This window comes from Somniosus microcephalus, chromosome 14 (assembly GCF_052327205.1).
Source record: "Somniosus microcephalus isolate GS21.2 chromosome 14, FLI_Smic_1.0, whole genome shotgun sequence".
Classification (NCBI taxonomy): Eukaryota; Metazoa; Chordata; class Chondrichthyes; order Squaliformes; family Somniosidae; genus Somniosus; species Somniosus microcephalus.
In genome coordinates, this window is record NC_141000.1 from 38,065,896 (window position 1) to 38,083,799 (window position 17,904).

The 17,904-nt window shown below is 49.3% G+C and overlaps 1 protein-coding gene across 1 annotated transcript in view; it reads right to left on the reverse strand.

The window, feature by feature from the left end:
• Nucleotides 1-17,904, reverse strand: part of enox1 (ecto-NOX disulfide-thiol exchanger 1) — a 980,064-nt gene that overhangs the window by 874,698 nt on the left and 87,462 nt on the right. The window contains exon 4 of the mRNA XM_086006510.1: nt 16,514-16,720. Within this exon, the coding sequence (XP_085862636.1) occupies nt 16,514-16,720 (207 nt within the window). The remainder of the gene's footprint in view (nt 1-16,513; nt 16,721-17,904) is intronic.

Here is a 17,904-nt window from a genome sequence, read left to right on the forward strand (position 1 = left end):
GAGAGAGATTGGGAGTGTGAGAGAGAGAGACTGGGGGTGTGTGAGAGAGCGAGATTGGGAGTGTGAGAGAGAGATTGGGAGTGTGAGACAGAGAGAGATTGGGAGTGTGAGAGAGAGAGAGACTGGGAGTGTGAGAGAGAGAGACTGGGAGTGTGAGAGAGAGAGACTGGGAGTGTGAGGGAGAGAGATTGGGAGTGTGAGGGAGACAGATTGGGAGTGTGAGAGAGAGATTGGGAGTGTGAGAGAGAGATTGGGAGTATGAGAGAGAGAGACTGGGAGTGAGAGAGAGTTTGGGAGTGTGAGGGAAAGATTGGGAGTGTGAGAGAGAGAGAAAGACTGGGAGTGTGTGAGAGAGAGAGATTGGGAGTGTGAGAGAGAGAGAGATTGGGAGTGTGAGAGAGAGAGAGACTGGGAGTGAGAGAGAGAGAGAGATTGGGAGTGTGAGAGAGAGAGATAGGGAGTGTGAGAGAGAGTGATTGGGAGTGTGAGAGAGAGAGATTGGGAGTCTGAGAGAGATTGGGAGCGTGAGAGAGAGAGAGATTGGGAGTGTGAGAGAGAGAGAGAGATTGGGAGTGTGAGAGAGAAAGAGATTGGGAGTGTGAGAGAGAGAGAGAGATTGGGAGTGTGAGAGAGAGAGACTGGGAGTGTGAGAGAGAGAGAGACTGGGAGTGTGAGAGAGAGAGATTGGGAGTGTGAGAGAGAGAGAGATTGGGAGTGTGAGAGAGAGAGATATTGAGAGTGTGAGAAAGAGAGAGACTGGGAGTGTGAGAGAGAGAGACTGGGAGCGAGAGAGAGAGAGATTGGGAGTGTGAGAGAGAGAGACTGGGAGCGAGAGAGAGAGATATTGAGAGTGTGAGAAAGAGAGAGACTGGGAGTGTGAGAGAGAGAGATCGGGAGTGTGAGAGAGAGAGAGACTGGGAGTGAGAGAGAGAGAGAGACTGGGAGTGAGAGAGAAAGAGATTGGGAGTGTGAGAGAGAGAGATTGGGAGTGTGAGAGAGAGAGAGACTGGGAGTATGAGAGAGAGAGATTGGGAGAGTGAGAGAGAGATTGGGAGTGTGAGAGAGAGAGAGATTGGGAGTGAGAGAGAGAGAGATTGGGAGTGTGAGAGAGAGAGATAGGGAGTGTGAGAGAGAGTGATTGGGAGTGTGAGAGAGAGAGATGGGGAGTCTGAGAGAGATTGGGAGCGTGAGAGAGAGAGAGATTGGGAGTGTGAGAGAGAGAGAGAGATTGGGAGTGTGAGAGAGAAAGAGATTGGGAGTGTGAGAGAGAGAGAGAGATTGGGAGTGTGAGAGAGAGAGACTGGGAGTGTGAGAGAGAGAGAGACTGGGAGTGTGAGAGAGAGAGATTGGGAGTGTGAGAGAGAGAGATTGGGAGTGTGAGAGAGAGATTGGGAGTGTGAGAGAGAGAGACTGGGAGTGTGTGAGAGAGAGAGATTGGGAGTGTGAGAGAGAGAGAGAGATTGGGAGTGTGAGAGAGGGAGAGACTGGGAGTGTGAGAGAGAGGGACTGGGAGTGAGAGAGAGAGAGGTTGGGAGTGTGAGAGAGAGAGATTAGGAGTGTGAGCGAGAGAGATTGGGAGTGTGAGCGAGAGAGATTGGGAGTGTGAGAGAGAGATTGGGAGTGTGAGAGAGAGAGACTGGGAGTGAGAGAGAGAGAGAGATTGGGAGTGTGAGAGAGAGAGATTGGGAGTGTGAGAGAGAGTGATTGGGAGTGTGAGAGAGAGAGAGAGATTGGGAGTGTGATAGAGAGAGAGATTGGGAGTGTGAGCGTGAGAGAGATTGGGAGTGTGTGAGAGAGAGAGATTGGGAGTGTGAGAGAGAGAGAGAGGTTGGGAGTGTGAGAGAGAGAGACTGGGAGTGTGAGAGAGAGAGAGACTGGGAGTGTGAGAGAGAGAGATTGGGAGTGTGAGAGAGAGAGATTGGGAGTGTGAGAGAGAGAGAGATTTGGAGTGTGAGAGAGAGAGACTGGGAGTGAGAGAGAGAGAGACTGGGAGTGAGAGAGAGAGAAACTGTGAGTGAGAGAGAGAGACTGGGAGTGTGAGAGAGAGAGAGATTGAGAGTGTGAGAGAGAGAGACTGGGAGTGAGAGAGAGAGAGACTGGGAGTGAGAGAGAGAGAAACTGTGAGTGAGAGAGAGAGATCGGGAGTGTGAGAGAGAGAGCGACTGGGAGTGAGAGAGAGAGAGAGACTGGGAGTGAGAGAGATTGAGAGTGTGAGAGAGAGAGAGATTGGGAGTGTGAGAGAGAGACTGGGAGTGAGAGAGAGAGAGAGAGATTGGGAGTGTGAGAGAGAGAGATTGGGAGTGTGAGAGAGAGAGAAAGATTGGGAGTGTGAGAGAGAGAGAGACTGGGAGTGAGAGAGAGAGAGAGACTGGGAGTGAGAGAGAGAGATTGAGAGTGTGAGAGAGAGAGAGATTGGGAGTGTGAGAGAGAGACTGGGAGAGAGAGAGAGAGAGAGATTGGGAGTGTGAGAGAAAGATTGGGAGTGTGAGAGAGAGAGAGACTGGGAGCGAGAGAGAGAGATATTGAGAGTGTGAGAAAGAGAGAGACTGGGAATGTGAGAGAGAGAGATCGGGAGTTTGAGAGAGAGAGAGACTGGGAGTGAGAGAGAGAGAGAGACTGGGAGTGAGAGAGAGAGATTGAGAGTGTGAGAGAGAGAGAGATTGGGAGTGTGAGAGAGAGAGAGACTGGGAGTGAGAGAGAGAGAGAGATTGGGAGTGTGAGAGAGAGAGATTGGGAGTGAGAGAGAGAGAGAGATTGGGAGTGTGAGAGAGAGAGAGATTGGGAGTGTGAGAGAGAGAGAGACTGGGAGTGTGAGAGAGAGAGATTGGGAGTGTGAGAGAGAGAGAGAGATTGGGAGTGTGAGAGAGAGAGATATTGAGAGTGTGAGAAAGAGAGAGACTGGGAGTGTGAGAGAGAGAGACTGGGAGTGTGTGAGAGAGAGAGATTGGGAGTGTGAGAGAGAGAGATATTGAGAGTGTGAGAAAGAGAGAGACTGGGAGTGTGAGAGAGAGAGACTGGGAGCGAGAGAGAGAGAGATTGGGACTGTGAGAGAGAGAGAGACTGGGAGCGAGAGAGAGAGATATTGAGAGTGTGAGAAAGAGCGAGACTGGGAGTGTGAGAGAGAGAGATCGGGAGTTTGAGAGAGAGAGAGACTGGGAGTGAGAGAGAGAGAGAGACTGGGAGTGAGAGAGAGAGATTGAGAGTGTGAGAGAGAGAGAGATTGCGAGTGTGAGAGAGAGAGAGATTGGGAGTGTGAGAGAGAGAGAGATTGGGAGTGTGAGAGAGAGAGAGATTGGGAGTGTGAGAGAGAGAGAGATTGGGAGTGTGAGAGAGAGAGATTGGGAGTGTGAGAGAGAGAGACTGGGAGTGTGAGAGAGAGAGAGACTGGGAGTGTGCGAGAGAGAGATTGGGAGTGTGAGAGAGAGAGATTGGGAGTGTGAGAGAGAGAGAGATTTGGAGTGTGAGAGAGAGAGACTGGGAGTGAGAGAGAGAGAGAGATTGGGAGTGAGAGAGAGAGAGATTGGGAGTGTGAGAGAGAGATTGGGAGTGTGAGAGAGAGAGAGATTTGGAGTGTGAGAGAGAGAGATCGGGAGTGTGAGAGAGAGAGATCGGGAGTGTGAGAGAGAGAGAGACTGGGAGTGAGAGAGAGAGAGAGACTGGGAGTGAGAGAGAGAGAGATTGGGAGTGTGAGAGAGAGAGAGACTGGGAGTATGAGAGAGAGAGATTGGGAGTGTGAGAGAGAGATTGGGAGTGTGAGAGAGAGAGAGATTAGGAGTGAGAGAGAGAGAGAGATTGGGAGTGTGAGAGAGAGAGATTGGGAGTGTGAGAGAGAGAGAGATTGGGAGTGTGAGAGAGATTGGGAGTGTGAGAGAGAGAGAGATTGGGAGTGTGAGAGAGAGAGAGAGAGATTGGGAGTGTGAGAGAGAGAGAGAGAGATTGGGAGTGTGAGAGAGAGAGACTGGGAGTGTGAGAGAGAGAGAGATTGGGAGTGTGAGAGAGATTGGGAGTGTGAGAGAGAGAGATTGGGAGTGTGAGAGAGAGAGAGAGAGATTGGGAGTGTGAGAGAGAGAGAGAGAGATTGGGAGTGTGAGAGAGAGAGACTGGGAGTGTGTCAGAGAGAGAGATTGGGAGTGTGAGAGAGAGAGAGATTGGGAGTGTGAGAGAGGGAGAGACTGGGAGTGTGAGAGAGAGAGGCTGGGAGTGAGAGAGAGAGAGATTGGGATTGTGAGAGAGAGAGATTGGGAGTGTGAGCGAGAGAGATTGGGAGTGTGAGAGAGAGATTGGGAGTGTGAGAGAGAGAGACTGGGAGTGAGAGAGAGAGAGAGATTGGGAGTGTGAGAGAAAGATTGGGAGTGTGAGAGAGAGAGAGAGACTGGGAGTGTGTGAGAGAGAGAGAGATTGGGAGTGAGAGAGTGAGAGATTGGGAGTGTGAGAGAGACTGGGAGTGAGAGAGAGATTGGCAGTGTGAGAGAGAGTGAGATTGGGAGTGTGAGAGAGAGAGAGATTGGGAGTGTGAGAGAGAGAGATTGGGAGTGTGAGAGAGAGATTGGGAGTGTGACAGAGAGAGAGAGATTGGGAGTGTGAGAGAGAGAGATTGGGAGTGTGAGAGAGAGTGATTGGGAGTGTGAGAGAGAGAGTGATTGGGAGTGTGAGAGAGATTGGGAGTGTGAGAGAGAGAGAGATTGGGAGTGTGAGAGAGAGAGAGAGATTGGGAGTGTGAGAGAGAGAGAGTTTGGGAGTGTGAGAGAGAGAGAGAGAGATTGGGAGTGTGAGAGAGAGCGACTGGGAGTGTGAGTGAGAGAGATTGGGAGTGTGAGAGAGAGATTGGGAGTGTGAGAGAGAGAGACTGGGAGTGTGTCAGAGAGAGAGATTGGGAGTGTGAGAGAGAGAGAGATTGGGAGTGTGAGAGAGGGAGAGACTGGGAGTGTGAGAGAGAGAGACTGGGAGTGAGAGAGAGAGAGATTGGGATTGTGAGAGATAGAGATTGGGAGTGTGAGCGAGAGAGATTGGGAGTGTGAGAGAGAGATTGGGAGTGTGAGAGAGAGATTGGGAGTGTGAGAGAGAGATTGGGAGTGTGAGAGAGAGAGACTGGGAGTGAGAGAGAGAGAGAGATTGGGAGTGTGAGAGAAAGATTGGGAGTGTGAGAGAGAGAGAGAGACTGGGAGTGTGTGAGAGAGAGAGAGATTGGGAGTGTGAGAGAGAGAGAGATTGGGAGTGTGAGAGAGAGAGACTGGGAGTGAGAGAGAGAGAGATTGGGAGTGTGAGAGAGAGTGAGATTGGGAGTGTGAGAGAGAGAGAGATTGGGAGTGTGAGAGAGAGAGAGATTGGGAGTGTGAGAGAGAGAGATTGGGAGTGTGAGTGAGAGAGAGAGATTGGGAGTGTGAGAGAGAGAGACTGGGAGTGTGAGAGAGAGAGAGAGACTGGGAGTGTGAGAGAGAGAGATTGGGATTGTGAGAGAGAGAGATTGGGAGTGTGAGAGAGAGAGACTGGGAGTGTGAGCGAGAGAGATTGGGAGTGTGAGAGAGAGATTGGGCGTGTGAGAGAGAGATTGGGAGTGTGAGAGAGAGATTGGGAGTGTGAGAGAGAGAGACTGGGAGTGAGAGAGAGAGAGATTGGGAGTGTGAGAGAGAGAGAGACTGGGAGTGTGTGAGAGAGAGAGATTGGGAGTGTGAGAGAGAGAGAGATTGGGAGTGTGAGAGAGAGAGAGACTGGGAGTGTGAGAGAGAGAGATTGGGAGTGTGAGAGAGAGAGATTGGGAGTGTGAGAGAGAGAGATATTGAGAGTGTGAGAAAGAGAGAGACTGGGAGTGTGAGAGAGAGAGACTGGGAGTGAGAGCGAGAGAGATTGGGAGTGTGAGAGAGAGAGAGACTGGGAGCGAGGGAGAGAGATATTGAGAGTGTGAGAAAGAGAGAGATTGGGAGTGTGAGAGAGAGAGAGAGACTGGGAGTGTGAGAGAGAGAGAGACTGGGAGTGAGAGAGAGAGAGAGACTGGGAGTGAGAGAGAGAGATTGAGAGTGTGAGAGAGAGAGAGATTGGGAGTGTGAGAGAGAGACTGGGAGTGAGAGAGAGAGAGAGATTGGGAGTGTGAGAGAGAGAGATTGGGAGTGTGAGAGAGAGTGATTGGGAGTGTGAGAGAGAGAGAGATTGGGAGTGTGAGAGAGAGAGAGATTGGGAGTGTGAGAGTGAGAGAGATTGGGAGTGTGAGAGAGAGAGAGATTGGGAGTGTGAGAGAGAGAGAGAGGTTGGGAGTGTGAGAGAGAGAGACTGGGAGTGTGAGAGAGAGAGAGACTGGGAGTGTGAGAGAGAGAGATTGGGAGTGTGAGAGAGAGAGATTGGGAGTGTGAGAGAGAGAGAGATTTGGAGTGTGAGAGAGAGAGACTGGGAGTGAGAGAGAGAGAGACTGGGAGTGAGAGAGAGAGAAACTGTGAGTGAGAGAGAGAGACTGGGAGTGTGAGAGAGAGAGAGATTGAGAGTGAGAGAGAGAGATTGGGAGTGTGAGAGCGAGAGATTGGGAGTGTGAGAGAGAGAGAGATTGGGAGTGTGAGAGAGAGAGATTGGGAGTGTGAGACAGAGAGAGAGATTGGGAGTGTGAGAGAGAGAGATTGGGAGTGTGAGAGAGAGAGATATTGAGAGTGTGAGAAAGAGAGAGACTGGGAGTGTGAGAGAGAGAGACTGGGAGTGAGAGAGAGAGAGATTGGGAGTGTGAGAGAGAGAGAGATTGGGAGCGAGAGAGAGAGATATTGAGAGTGTGAGAAAGAGAGAGATTGGGAGTGTGAGAGAGAGAGATCGGGAGTGTGAGAGAGAGAGCGACTGGGAGTGAGAGAGAGAGAGAGACTGGGAGTGAGAGAGATTGAGAGTGTGAGAGAGAGAGAGATTGGGAGTGTGAGAGAGAGACTGGGAGTGAGAGAGAGAGAGAGATTGGGAGTGTGAGAGAGAGAGATTGGGAGTGTGAGAGAGAGAGAGAGATTGGGAGTGTGAGAGAGAGAGAGACTGGGAGTGAGAGAGAGAGAGAGACTGGGAGTGAGAGAGAGAGATTGAGAGTGTGAGAGAGAGAGAGATTGGGAGTGTGAGAGAGAGACTGGGAGAGAGAGAGAGAGAGAGATTGGGAGTGTGAGAGAAAGATTGGGAGTGTGAGAGAGAGAGAGACTGGGAGCGAGAGAGAGAGATATTGAGAGTGTGAGAAAGAGAGAGACTGGGAATGTGAGAGAGAGAGATCGGGAGTTTGAGAGAGAGAGAGACTGGGAGTGAGAGAGAGAGAGAGACTGGGAGTGAGAGAGAGAGATTGAGAGTGTGAGAGAGAGGGAGATTGGGAGTGTGAGAGAGAGAGAGACTGGGAGTGAGAGAGAGAGAGAGATTGGGAGTGTGAGAGAGAGAGATTGGGAGTGAGAGAGAGAGAGAGATTGGGAGTGTGAGAGAGAGAGAGATTGGGAGTGTGAGAGAGAGAGAGACTGGGAGTGTGAGAGAGAGAGATTGGGAGTGTGAGAGAGAGAGAGAGATTGGGAGTGTGAGAGAGAGAGATATTGAGAGTGTGAGAAAGAGAGAGACTGGGAGTGTGAGAGAGAGAGACTGGGAGTGTGTGAGAGAGAGATTGGGAGTGTGAGAGAGAGAGATATTGAGAGTGTGAGAAAGAGAGAGACTGGGAGTGTGAGAGAGAGAGACTGGGAGCGAGAGAGAGAGAGATTGGGAGTGTGAGAGAGAGAGAGACTGGGAGCGAGAGAGAGAGATATTGAGAGTGTGAGAAAGAGCGAGACTGGGAGTGTGAGAGAGAGAGATCGGGAGTTTGAGAGAGAGAGAGACTGGGAGTGAGAGAGAGAGAGAGACTGGGAGTGAGAGAGAGAGATTGAGAGTGTGAGAGAGAGAGAGATTGGGAGTGTGAGAGAGAGAGAGACTGGGAGTGAGAGAGAGAGAGAGATTGGGAGTGTGAGAGAGAGAGATTGGGAGTGAGAGAGAGAGTGATTGTGAGTGTGAGAGAGAGAGAGATTGGGAGTGTGAGAGAGAGAGAGATTGGGAGTGTGAGAGAGAGAGAGATTGGGAGTGTGAGAGAGAGAGAGATTGGGAGTGTGAGAGAGAGAGATTGGGAGTGTGAGAGAGAGAGACAGGGAGTGTGAGAGAGAGAGAGACTGGGAGTGTGCGAGAGAGAGATTGGGAGTGTGAGAGAGAGAGATTGGGAGTGTGAGAGAGAGAGAGATTTGGAGTGTGAGAGAGAGAGATCGGGAGTGTGAGAGAGAGAGATCGGGAGTGTGAGAGAGAGAGAGACTGGGAGTGAGAGAGAGAGAGAGACTGGGAGTGAGAGAGAGAGAGATTGGGAGTGTGAGAGAGAGAGAGACTGGGAGTATGAGAGAGAGAGATTGGGAGTGTGAGAGAGAGATTGGGAGTGTGAGAGAGAGAGAGATTGGGAGTGAGAGAGAGAGAGAGATTGGGAGTGTGAGAGAGAGAGATTGGGAGTGTGAGAGAGAGAGAGATTGGGAGTGTGAGAGAGATTGGGAGTGTGAGAGAGAGAGAGATTGGGAGTGTGAGAGAGAGAGAGAGAGATTGGGAGTGTGAGAGAGAGAGAGAGAGATTGGGAGTGTGAGAGAGAGAGACTGGGAGTGTGAGAGAGAGAGAGATTGGGAGTGTGAGAGAGATTGGGAGTGTGAGAGAGAGAGATTGGGAGTGTGAGAGAGAGAGAGAGAGATTGGGAGTGTGAGAGAGAGAGAGAGAGATTGGGAGTGTGAGAGAGAGAGACTGGGAGTGTGTCAGAGGGAGAGATTGGGAGTGTGAGAGAGAGAGAGATTGGGAGTGTGAGAGAGGGAGAGACTGGGAGTGTGAGAGAGAGAGGCTGGGAGTGAGAGAGAGAGAGATTGGGATTGTGAGAGAGAGAGATTGGGAGTGTGAGCGAGAGAGATTGGGAGTGTGAGAGAGAGATTGGGAGTGTGAGAGAGAGAGACTGGGAGTGAGAGAGAGAGAGAGATTGGGAGTGTGAGAGAAAGATTGGGAGTGTGAGAGAGAGAGAGAGACTGGGAGTGTGTGAGAGAGAGAGAGATTGGGAGTGAGAGAGTGAGAGATTGGGAGTGTGAGAGAGAGAGACTGGGAGTGAGAGAGAGATTGGGAGTGAGAGAGAGTGAGATTGGGAGTGTGAGAGAGAGAGAGATTGGGAGTGTGAGAGAGAGAGATTGGGAGTGTGAGAGAGAGATTGGGAGTGTGAGAGAGAGAGAGATTGGGAGTGTGAGAGAGAGAGATTGGGAGTGTGAGAGAGAGTGATTGGGAGTGTGAGAGAGAGAGATTGGGAGTGTGAGAGAGATTGGGAGTGTGAGAGAGAGAGAGATTGGGAGTGTGATAGAGAGAGAGAGATTGGGAGTGTGAGAGAGAGAGAGATTGGGAGTGTGAGAGAGAGAGAGAGAGATTGGGAGTGTGAGAGAGAGAGACTGGGAGTGTGAGTGAGAGAGATTGGGAGTGTGAGAGAGAGATTGGGAGTGTGAGAGAGAGAGACTGGGAGTGTGTCAGAGAGAGAGATTGGGAGTGTGAGAGAGAGAGAGATTGGGAGTGTGAGAGAGGGAGAGACTGGGAGTGTGAGAGAGAGAGACTGGGAGTGAGAGAGAGAGAGATTGGGATTGTGAGAGATAGAGATTGGGAGTGTGAGCGAGAGAGATTGGGAGTGTGAGAGAGAGATTGGGAGTGTGAGAGAGAGATTGGGAGTGTGAGAGAGAGATTGGGAGTGTGAGAGAGAGAGACTGGGAGTGAGAGAGAGAGAGAGATTGGGAGTGTGAGAGAAAGATTGGGAGTGTGAGAGAGAGAGAGAGACTGGGAGTGTGTGAGAGAGAGAGAGATTGGGAGTGTGAGAGAGAGAGAGATTGGGAGTGTGAGAGAGAGAGACTGGGAGTGAGAGAGAGAGAGATTGGGAGTGTGAGAGAGAGTGAGATTGGGAGTGTGAGAGAGAGAGAGATTGGGAGTGTGAGAGAGAGAGAGAGATTGGGAGTGTGAGAGAGAGAGACTGGGAGTGTGAGAGAGAGAGAGAGACTGGGAGTGTGAGAGAGAGAGATTGGGATTGTGAGAGAGAGAGATTGGGAGTGTGAGAGAGAGAGACTGGGAGTGTGAGCGAGAGAGATTGGGAGTGTGAGAGAGAGATTGGGCGTGTGAGAGAGAGATTGGGAGTGTGAGAGAGAGATTGGGAGTGTGAGAGGGAGAGACTGGGAGTGTGTGAGAGAGAGAGATTGGGAGTGTGAGAGAGAGAGAGATTGGGAGTGTGAGAGAGAGAGAGACTGGGAGTGTGAGAGAGAGAGATTGGGAGTGTGAGAGAGAGAGATTGGGGAGTGTGAGAGAGAGAGATATTGAGAGTGTGAGAAAGAGAGAGACTGGGAGTGTGAGAGAGAGAGACTGGGAGTGAGAGCGAGAGAGATTGGGAGTGTGAGAGAGAGAGAGACTGGGAGCGAGGGAGAGAGATATTGAGAGTGTGAGAAAGAGAGAGATTGGGAGTGTGAGAGAGAGAGATCGGGAGTGTGAGAGAGAGAGAGACTGGGAGTGAGAGAGAGAGAGAGACTGGGAGTGAGAGAGAGAGATTGAGAGTGTGAGAGAGAGAGAGATTGGGAGTGTGAGAGAGAGACTGGGAGTGAGAGAGAGAGATTGGGAGTGTGAGAGAGAGAGATTGGGAGTGTGAGAGAGAGTGATTGGGAGTGTGAGAGAGAGAGAGATTGGGAGTGTGAGAGAGAGAGAGATTGGGAGTGTGAGAGTGAGAGAGATTGGGAGTGTGAGAGAGAGAGAGATTGGGAGTGTGAGAGAGAGAGAGAGGTTGGGAGTGTGAGAGAGAGAGACTGGGAGTGTGAGAGAGAGAGAGACTGGGAGTGTGAGAGAGAGAGATTGGGAGTGTGAGAGAGAGAGATTGGGAGTGTGAGAGAGAGAGAGATTTGGAGTGTGAGAGAGAGAGACTGGGAGTGAGAGAGAGAGAGACTGGGAGTGAGAGAGAGAGAAACTGTGAGTGAGAGAGAGAGACTGGGAGTGTGAGAGAGAGAGAGATTGAGAGTGAGAGAGAGAGATTGGGAGTGTGAGAGCGAGAGATTGGGAGTGTGAGAGAGAGAGACTGGGAGTGAGAGAGAAAGATTGGGAGTGAGAGAGAGAGTGGGAGGGTGAGAGAGAGAAAGATTGGGAGTGAGAGAGAGATTGGGAGGGTGAGAGAGAGAGAGAGACTGGGAGTGTGAGAGAGAGAGAGATTGGGAGTGTGAGAGAGAGAGATTGGGAGTGTGAGAGAGAGAGAGATTGGGAGTGTGAGAGAGAGAGAGATTGGGAGTGTGAGAGAGAGAGATTGGGAGTGTGAGAGAGAGAGAGAGATTGGGAGTGTGAGAGAGAGAGATTGAGAGTGTGAGAGAGAGAGATATTGAGAGTGTGAGAAAGAGAGAGACTGGGAGTGTGAGAGAGAGAGACTGGGAGTGAGAGAGAGAGACATTGGGAGTGTGAGAGAGAGAGAGATTGGGAGCGAGAGAGAGAGATATTGAGAGTGTGAGAAAGAGAGAGATTGGGAGTGTGAGAGAGAGAGATCGGGAGTGTGAGAGAGAGAGCGACTGGGAGTGAGAGAGAGAGAGAGACTGGGAGTGAGAGAGAGAGATTGAGAGTGTGAGAGAGAGAGAGATTGGGAGTGTGAGAGAGAGACTGGGAGTGAGAGAGAGAGAGAGATTGGGAGTGTGAGAGAGAGAGATTGGGAGTGTGAGAGAGAGTGATTGGGAGTGTGAGAGAGAGAGAGATTGGGAGTGTGAGAGAGAGAGAGATTGGGAGTGTGAGAGTGAGAGAGATTGGGAGTGTGAGAGAGAGATTGGGAGTGTGAGAGAGAGAGAGAGGTTGGGAGTGTGAGAGAGAGAGACTGGGAGTGTGAGAGAGAGAGAGACTGGGAGTGTGAGAGAGAGAGATTGGGAGTGTGAGAGAGAGATTGGGAGTGTGAGAGAGAGAGAGATTTGGAGTGTGAGAGAGAGAGACTGGGAGTGAGAGAGAGAGAGACTGGGAGTGAGAGAGAGAGAAACTGGGAGTGAGAGAGAGAGAGAGAGACTGGGAGTGTGAGAGAGAGAGAGATTGAGAGTGAGAGAGAGAGATTGGGAGTGTGAGAGCGAGAGATTGGGAGTGTGAGAGAGAGAGACTGGGAGTGAGAGAGAGAGAAAGATTGGGAGTGAGAGAGAGAGAGTGGGAGAGTGAGAGAGAGAGTGGGAGGGTGAGAGAGAGAAAGATTGGGAGTGTGAGAGAGAGAGATTGGGAGTATGAGAGAGAGAGAGATTGGGAGTGTGAGAGAGAGAGAGATTGGGAGTGTGAGAGAGAGAGATTGGGAGTGTGAGAGAGAGAGAGAGAGATTGGGAGTGTGAGAGAGAGAGATTGGGAGTGTGAGAGAGAGAGAGAGAGACTGGGAGTGTGAGAGAGAGAGAGATTGGGAGTGTGAGAGAGAGAGAGATTGGGTGTGTGAGAGAGAGAGTGATTGGGAGTGTGAGAGAGAGAGATTGGGAGTGTGAGAGAGAGAGATTGGGAGTGTGAGAGAGAGAGATTGGGAGTGTGAGAGAGAGAGATTGGGAGTGTGAGAGAGAGAGATTGGGAGTGTGAGAGAGAGACTGGGAGTGTGAGAGAGAGAGAGAGAGAGATTGGGAGTGTGAGAGAGAGAGATTGGAAGTGTGAGAGAGATTGGGAGTGTGAGAGAGAGAGATTGGGAGTGTGAGAGTGAGAGAGACTGGGAGTGTGAGAGAGAGAGATTGGGAGTGTGAGAGAGAGAGACTGGGAGTGAGAGAGAGAGAGAGAGATTGGGAGTGAGAGATGGAGAGAGAGATTGGGAGTGTGAGAGAGAGATTGGGAGTGTGAGAGAGAGAGAGAGATTGGGAGTGTGAGAGAGAGAGATTGGGAGTGTGAGAGAGAGAGATTCGGAGTGTGAGAGAGAGAGAGACTGGGAGTGTGAGAGAGAGAGAGACTGGGAGTGTGAGAGAGAGAGATTGGGAGTGTGAGAGAGAGAGATTGGGAGTGTGAGAGAGAGAGATTGGGAGTGTGAGAGAGAGAGAGAGATTGGGAGTGTGAGAGAGAGAGATTGGGAGTGTGAGAGAAAGAGATTCGGAGTGTGAGAGAGAGAGAGAGACTGGGAGTGTGAGAGAGAGAGATTGGGAGTGTGAGAGCGAGAGACTGGGAGTGAGAGAGAGAGAGAGATTGGGAGTGAGAGAGAGAGAGAGATTGGGAGTGAGAGATGGAGAGAGAGAGACTGGGAGTGAGAGAGAGAGAGAGATTGGGAGTGAGAGAGAGAGATTGGGAGTGAGAGAGAGAGAGAGAGAATGGGAGTGTGAGAGAGAGTTTGGGAGTGTGAGAGAGAGAGAGAGATTGGGAGTGTGAGAGAGAGAGATTGGGAGTGTGAGAGCGAGAGAAAGACTGGGCCGCCGCGGCCGGTGACCTGATGGCTTTGGGTCGGGCTCTGGGGCGAGGCTGTTGACGCCACGGGGAAGTTTTGTGCGCGGCGGCTCCCGGCACGGCCCGCAACTCAAGGCCCAGGCATCCCGGGCTGCTAGGCCGCGCCCGGCGCCGGCACAGCCGCTCGAAGTAGCCGTCAAAATAGGCGAGCCTCCGCGCGAAGGGCAGGGGATCACTTGATTTCCTAATGTTGCTAAATACAATTTAAAACTGAAATAAATTGTTATTTTCCTTAGTTCCCTAACACACAGAAAGTGTGGGAAAAAAAAATCAAGATGGCGGCCACTCACCTCGGTTCAGTATGATAAGGCCCGCCCACACACGCACCGATTGGTCAACCATCAGGTCACTGAACTGTAGGATTGGTCAATCATCAAGTCACTCAACACTCAACTGTAGGATGGCCCGCCGCACGCGCAATGAACCCGCCCCCGTGATGCAGCGATTGGTCAACCGTCGGTCAACTGTCAGGTCGCTCGACCGCACGGTTGGTCAACCTTCACGTCACTGAATGCAAATGAGCGGAACTTTTCCCATTTAATGAGCGGAATTTTGAACATTTTTGGGATACCGTGGGCACGATTTTTGTCCGACGGAAAAGTAAATACGCCTATGACCGGTCCGTAATCGTAAGCTTTCTTTTGATTTGACACGCGTGTAGGTACGCTCTATAACTTTCGAACGTATAGAGAATGGACAGACAGACAGACAGAAGAGGTCTTTTATATGTATAGACTAGCTGGGGGAGCCCGGCTTGGCCAGGGCTGTTTTGGGCCGGGCGGTTTAAATCAAGTCCCAGGCTTTGGGGCCTCTCTGTGTCCCTCTGTGAATCTGGTGCTGGGCAACATTTTAAATCGAGTCCCAGGCTTTCAGGCCCTGTCTCTCTCTCCCTGTGTGAATCTGCTGCCAGGCAACATTTCTACCTTTTAATACCTTCAAAGATGAAAGTGAAAGTACTTATAAAACGTTTTTGGTAAATCTTTTAAAAATAACATAAGAGATACTAACTTTTTCGAAGCCAGATGAGCAGATTTGGAGCTGGAAGTAAATGGGGTTTTTAGCTTGAGGCAATGGCTGCCACATCCCTGAGATGAAAACGATTAGTCCCGCCCACACACACACCGATTGGTTAACCATCGGGGGACTGAACTGGTCGACCCTTGACGTCAGTCACTCAATGCTAATTAGCAGATAATGAGCTTATTTTTGCAGGTTTTTTGCATAAGGCGCGAACAATTTTCATCCGAGCAAAATAAATAAGATGTTCTAAAATATTGTAAAAGTTCAGTATTACCAGTTCTATTGTCAATTAAGGGATATTGATCTTTTAATAACTTAATCGCTTGACTAAATTCCATTGGCCAGCCAACACTTTCAAACAAAGCTGTCTTTGTAAATCCTCTATCACATCATCTGAACAGGTTTTCTGTTTAAAAGCATGGAAGTTTACAGCACAGAAGGAGGCTCGTTATGGTACAGATTTTACTGGGGGAAAGAGGAGCAACTGAGCACAGCACCAGTGCTGGGCCTGTGGTCATTGGACAGGCCAAGAAGAGCGCACCCGTGATTGGCTTGGACTTGGACTTGGTGCGCTCCATTCATGCTTCGTTGGCAATGTTAGTGCATGCCTTAGTGCATGCTTCACCTTAAAGGGGGCAGTGTTGACTTCACTACCTGCTTCTGGCTCACATTCGCCATAGAGCAATCATTTATAAGCTGATTAGAGAGTCAAAAGCTGCCTTTTTGGCTCTAGAATTATATACTTCCAGCTTCTTTTGTAAGGAAAGGGTAAATCAGACTGTCCTGATGCCTGCTATTGATTTCTCTTGATAGTGTCATAATAGCAACTTTTAGCTTTTGCCTGTTAAGCAAGGAAGTATAAGTCAATTTAGATACAGTGACCACTGAAGTGTTGAATTAAGACTGACCTTAAAGCAATGACCAGTTTAGTACCTAATTAAAAGACATTCCAATGGATACTGATGCCGATATTTCAGAGAACTTCAATTAGTTGATAATAGGTTCTGCAGATGGAAACATCTGCAATTACATCATCCTCTTAAGAAGCAGGAGACTATAAATACAGACTTAGAATTAGAGCAAGAGTGAAACTACCAATAAGATAACAAAGTAGGGGAGTTGTACCGGTTCACAGAAATATAACACGTTAAAAGTAAAGTTATTGATAAGGGACAAGCTCACTAAAATTCACCTCAGAAAAAGGCATAAAAGTGGGTGTTGGAACAGATATTTAGGATTCATGAAGGCCTAAGATACTGAGCTCAGAACTAATGCATTTGTGCCACCTGACTAAACCCGCAAGGTTTGACGCAAGTACTGCTTTTTAAGTGTATGTTTAATTACTGTATACTTAATAAATCTGTGAAATCTGTCATTGAATGTGTACGAACTCAAATGATTTGAGGAGTAAGTTATAAGTGAGAACACACCAATCACCAAACTCTGAACAGTTGGCCCTGCAGGCCGTGAATTGTGTTGATGCACATAGAGCGGAGACTTAAGGGTCGCAACCTGATTTCTCCGATAGGTTGGGGTAGTGCTTCAAACATTCTACTGACTTTCAGACAGTAAATTAATTTAAAGCCATGGCAGAATTAAAATCTAACCTCGAAGAGAGTTTAGAGAAATTTACCCTTCAATTTCAAGGATCAGAATTTGCGTTGGACACAGTCGGACACGAAGATGCAATTGAATGGGTTGGAATCTCTTTGATGAGCAGTCTAAGACAAAAAAGGGCCTGCCTGATGGTTCAAGGGTTATATAGAAACTGTCAAGACTTGATCAAGCAGTTAGAGCAGTGCTCAACACTGTGTAATAAATAAAAGGAGAATGAAATACAGCAGCTTAAGAACAAGATTTCAGAACAGCAATAGGCTGGAATAACCTGCTTGGCAGCTGGACTTGCCATTTGTAATTCCAATTGTGAAGTTCCAATTAGACGCCTTGATCGTGATAGAGTTTCATGGGGACCTGCTGAATATTCAGTTTTCTGCCGAATTTCAGCATAAAACTATCTTTCACTTGCAGTCCCAGAACTGTCTCAGTGGGCACTAAAATGTACACAGTATGAAAGAGGAAGAGAAAGACAGATGGGGCACACCTGACAAGTAGATAGCCTTGTCCACCATGAACTCTTCCGCGAAGCGGATGTGGCAGAAGTTCTTTTTGCTTTTGCGAATGGCTGTAATAATCCCACACTGCTCGAAAACCTCGCGAATGAGCTCCTCCGCAGCATTTTCCGGCAAGCCCCCCACAAACACAGTCTTGCAGCCTGGTGGTCGATCACGGGTGGCCGGCGGTGGAAGGTCTGGAGATCCAACAAAACACAAAACTCAATTGCATCAATCAGGGAAAATAGCTCGAGTGTTCTTTTATTTTCATTTGCTTTCTCGATTGGAAGAAGGCATAGTTCAGTGAGCCGTATCTTGCACCTTCCTTGCACGAGTATAGTGACAGGCCCAGCAAACCAGGCTAAAGAATGAAACCTCTGCTTTGCCTAGTCCAATTATTGAGCCAGCATCAGGGGGGTCTCATCCTCTGATGCTTTGAAAGAGAGTTCTGGAAATTCTCACCAGAATGCTTCCTGTTTCTCTTCTCAATGCACATCAAAAATGATGGTAAAGTGTAATCTTTAATCCTCTTAACCCAGTGCCTGTTTGTAGTCAATGAACATAAGAAGTAGGAGCAGGGGTCGGCCATTCGGCCTTTCAAGCCTGCTCTGCCATTCAATAAGATCATGGCTGACCTTCGACCTCAACTCCACTTTCCTGCACTATCACCATATCCTTGATTTGCTTAATATCCAAAAATCTATCAATCTCTGCCTTGAACATACTCAATGACTGAGCCTGCACAGCCCTCTAGAGTGAGAATTCCAAAGATTCACCACCCTCTGAGTGAAGAAATTTCTCCCCATCTCAGTCCTAAATGGCAGACCCTTTATCCTGAGACTGTGACCCGTCGTTCTAGACTCTCCAGCCAGGGGAAACATCCCCCCTGCATTTACCCTGTCAAGCCCCCTCAGAATCTTGTCTGTTTCAATGAGATCATCTCTCGTTCATCTAATCTAGGGAATATAGGCCCAATCTACTCAATCTCTCCCCATAGGACAATCCCCTCATCCCAGGAATCAGCCTTCGTTGCACTGCCTCTAAGACAAGTATATCATTCCTTAGGTAAGGAGACCAAAGCCAAAAATGCTTGCCCAATCGTACTATATGAATCACCCATTGGTGCAATGAGCATTTTAAGGTGTTGCAAAGCAACTGATGCCGTAATTAGTCATGAAGCAAACACCATAGTCGTTCCCTATTACAGATCTTGAATCTTCACTCAAGATTCTTTCAGGTTCAATATCACTGGGCTGTCCCATAAGGGGACTCCATTTTCCCTACAATCTGGATGTTCACTTTAATTGCCTGTCTACTTAAACATTAACATAACCCGAGGATCACAATAATAGATCCCTCATTGTGTGTACCAGACTGTATG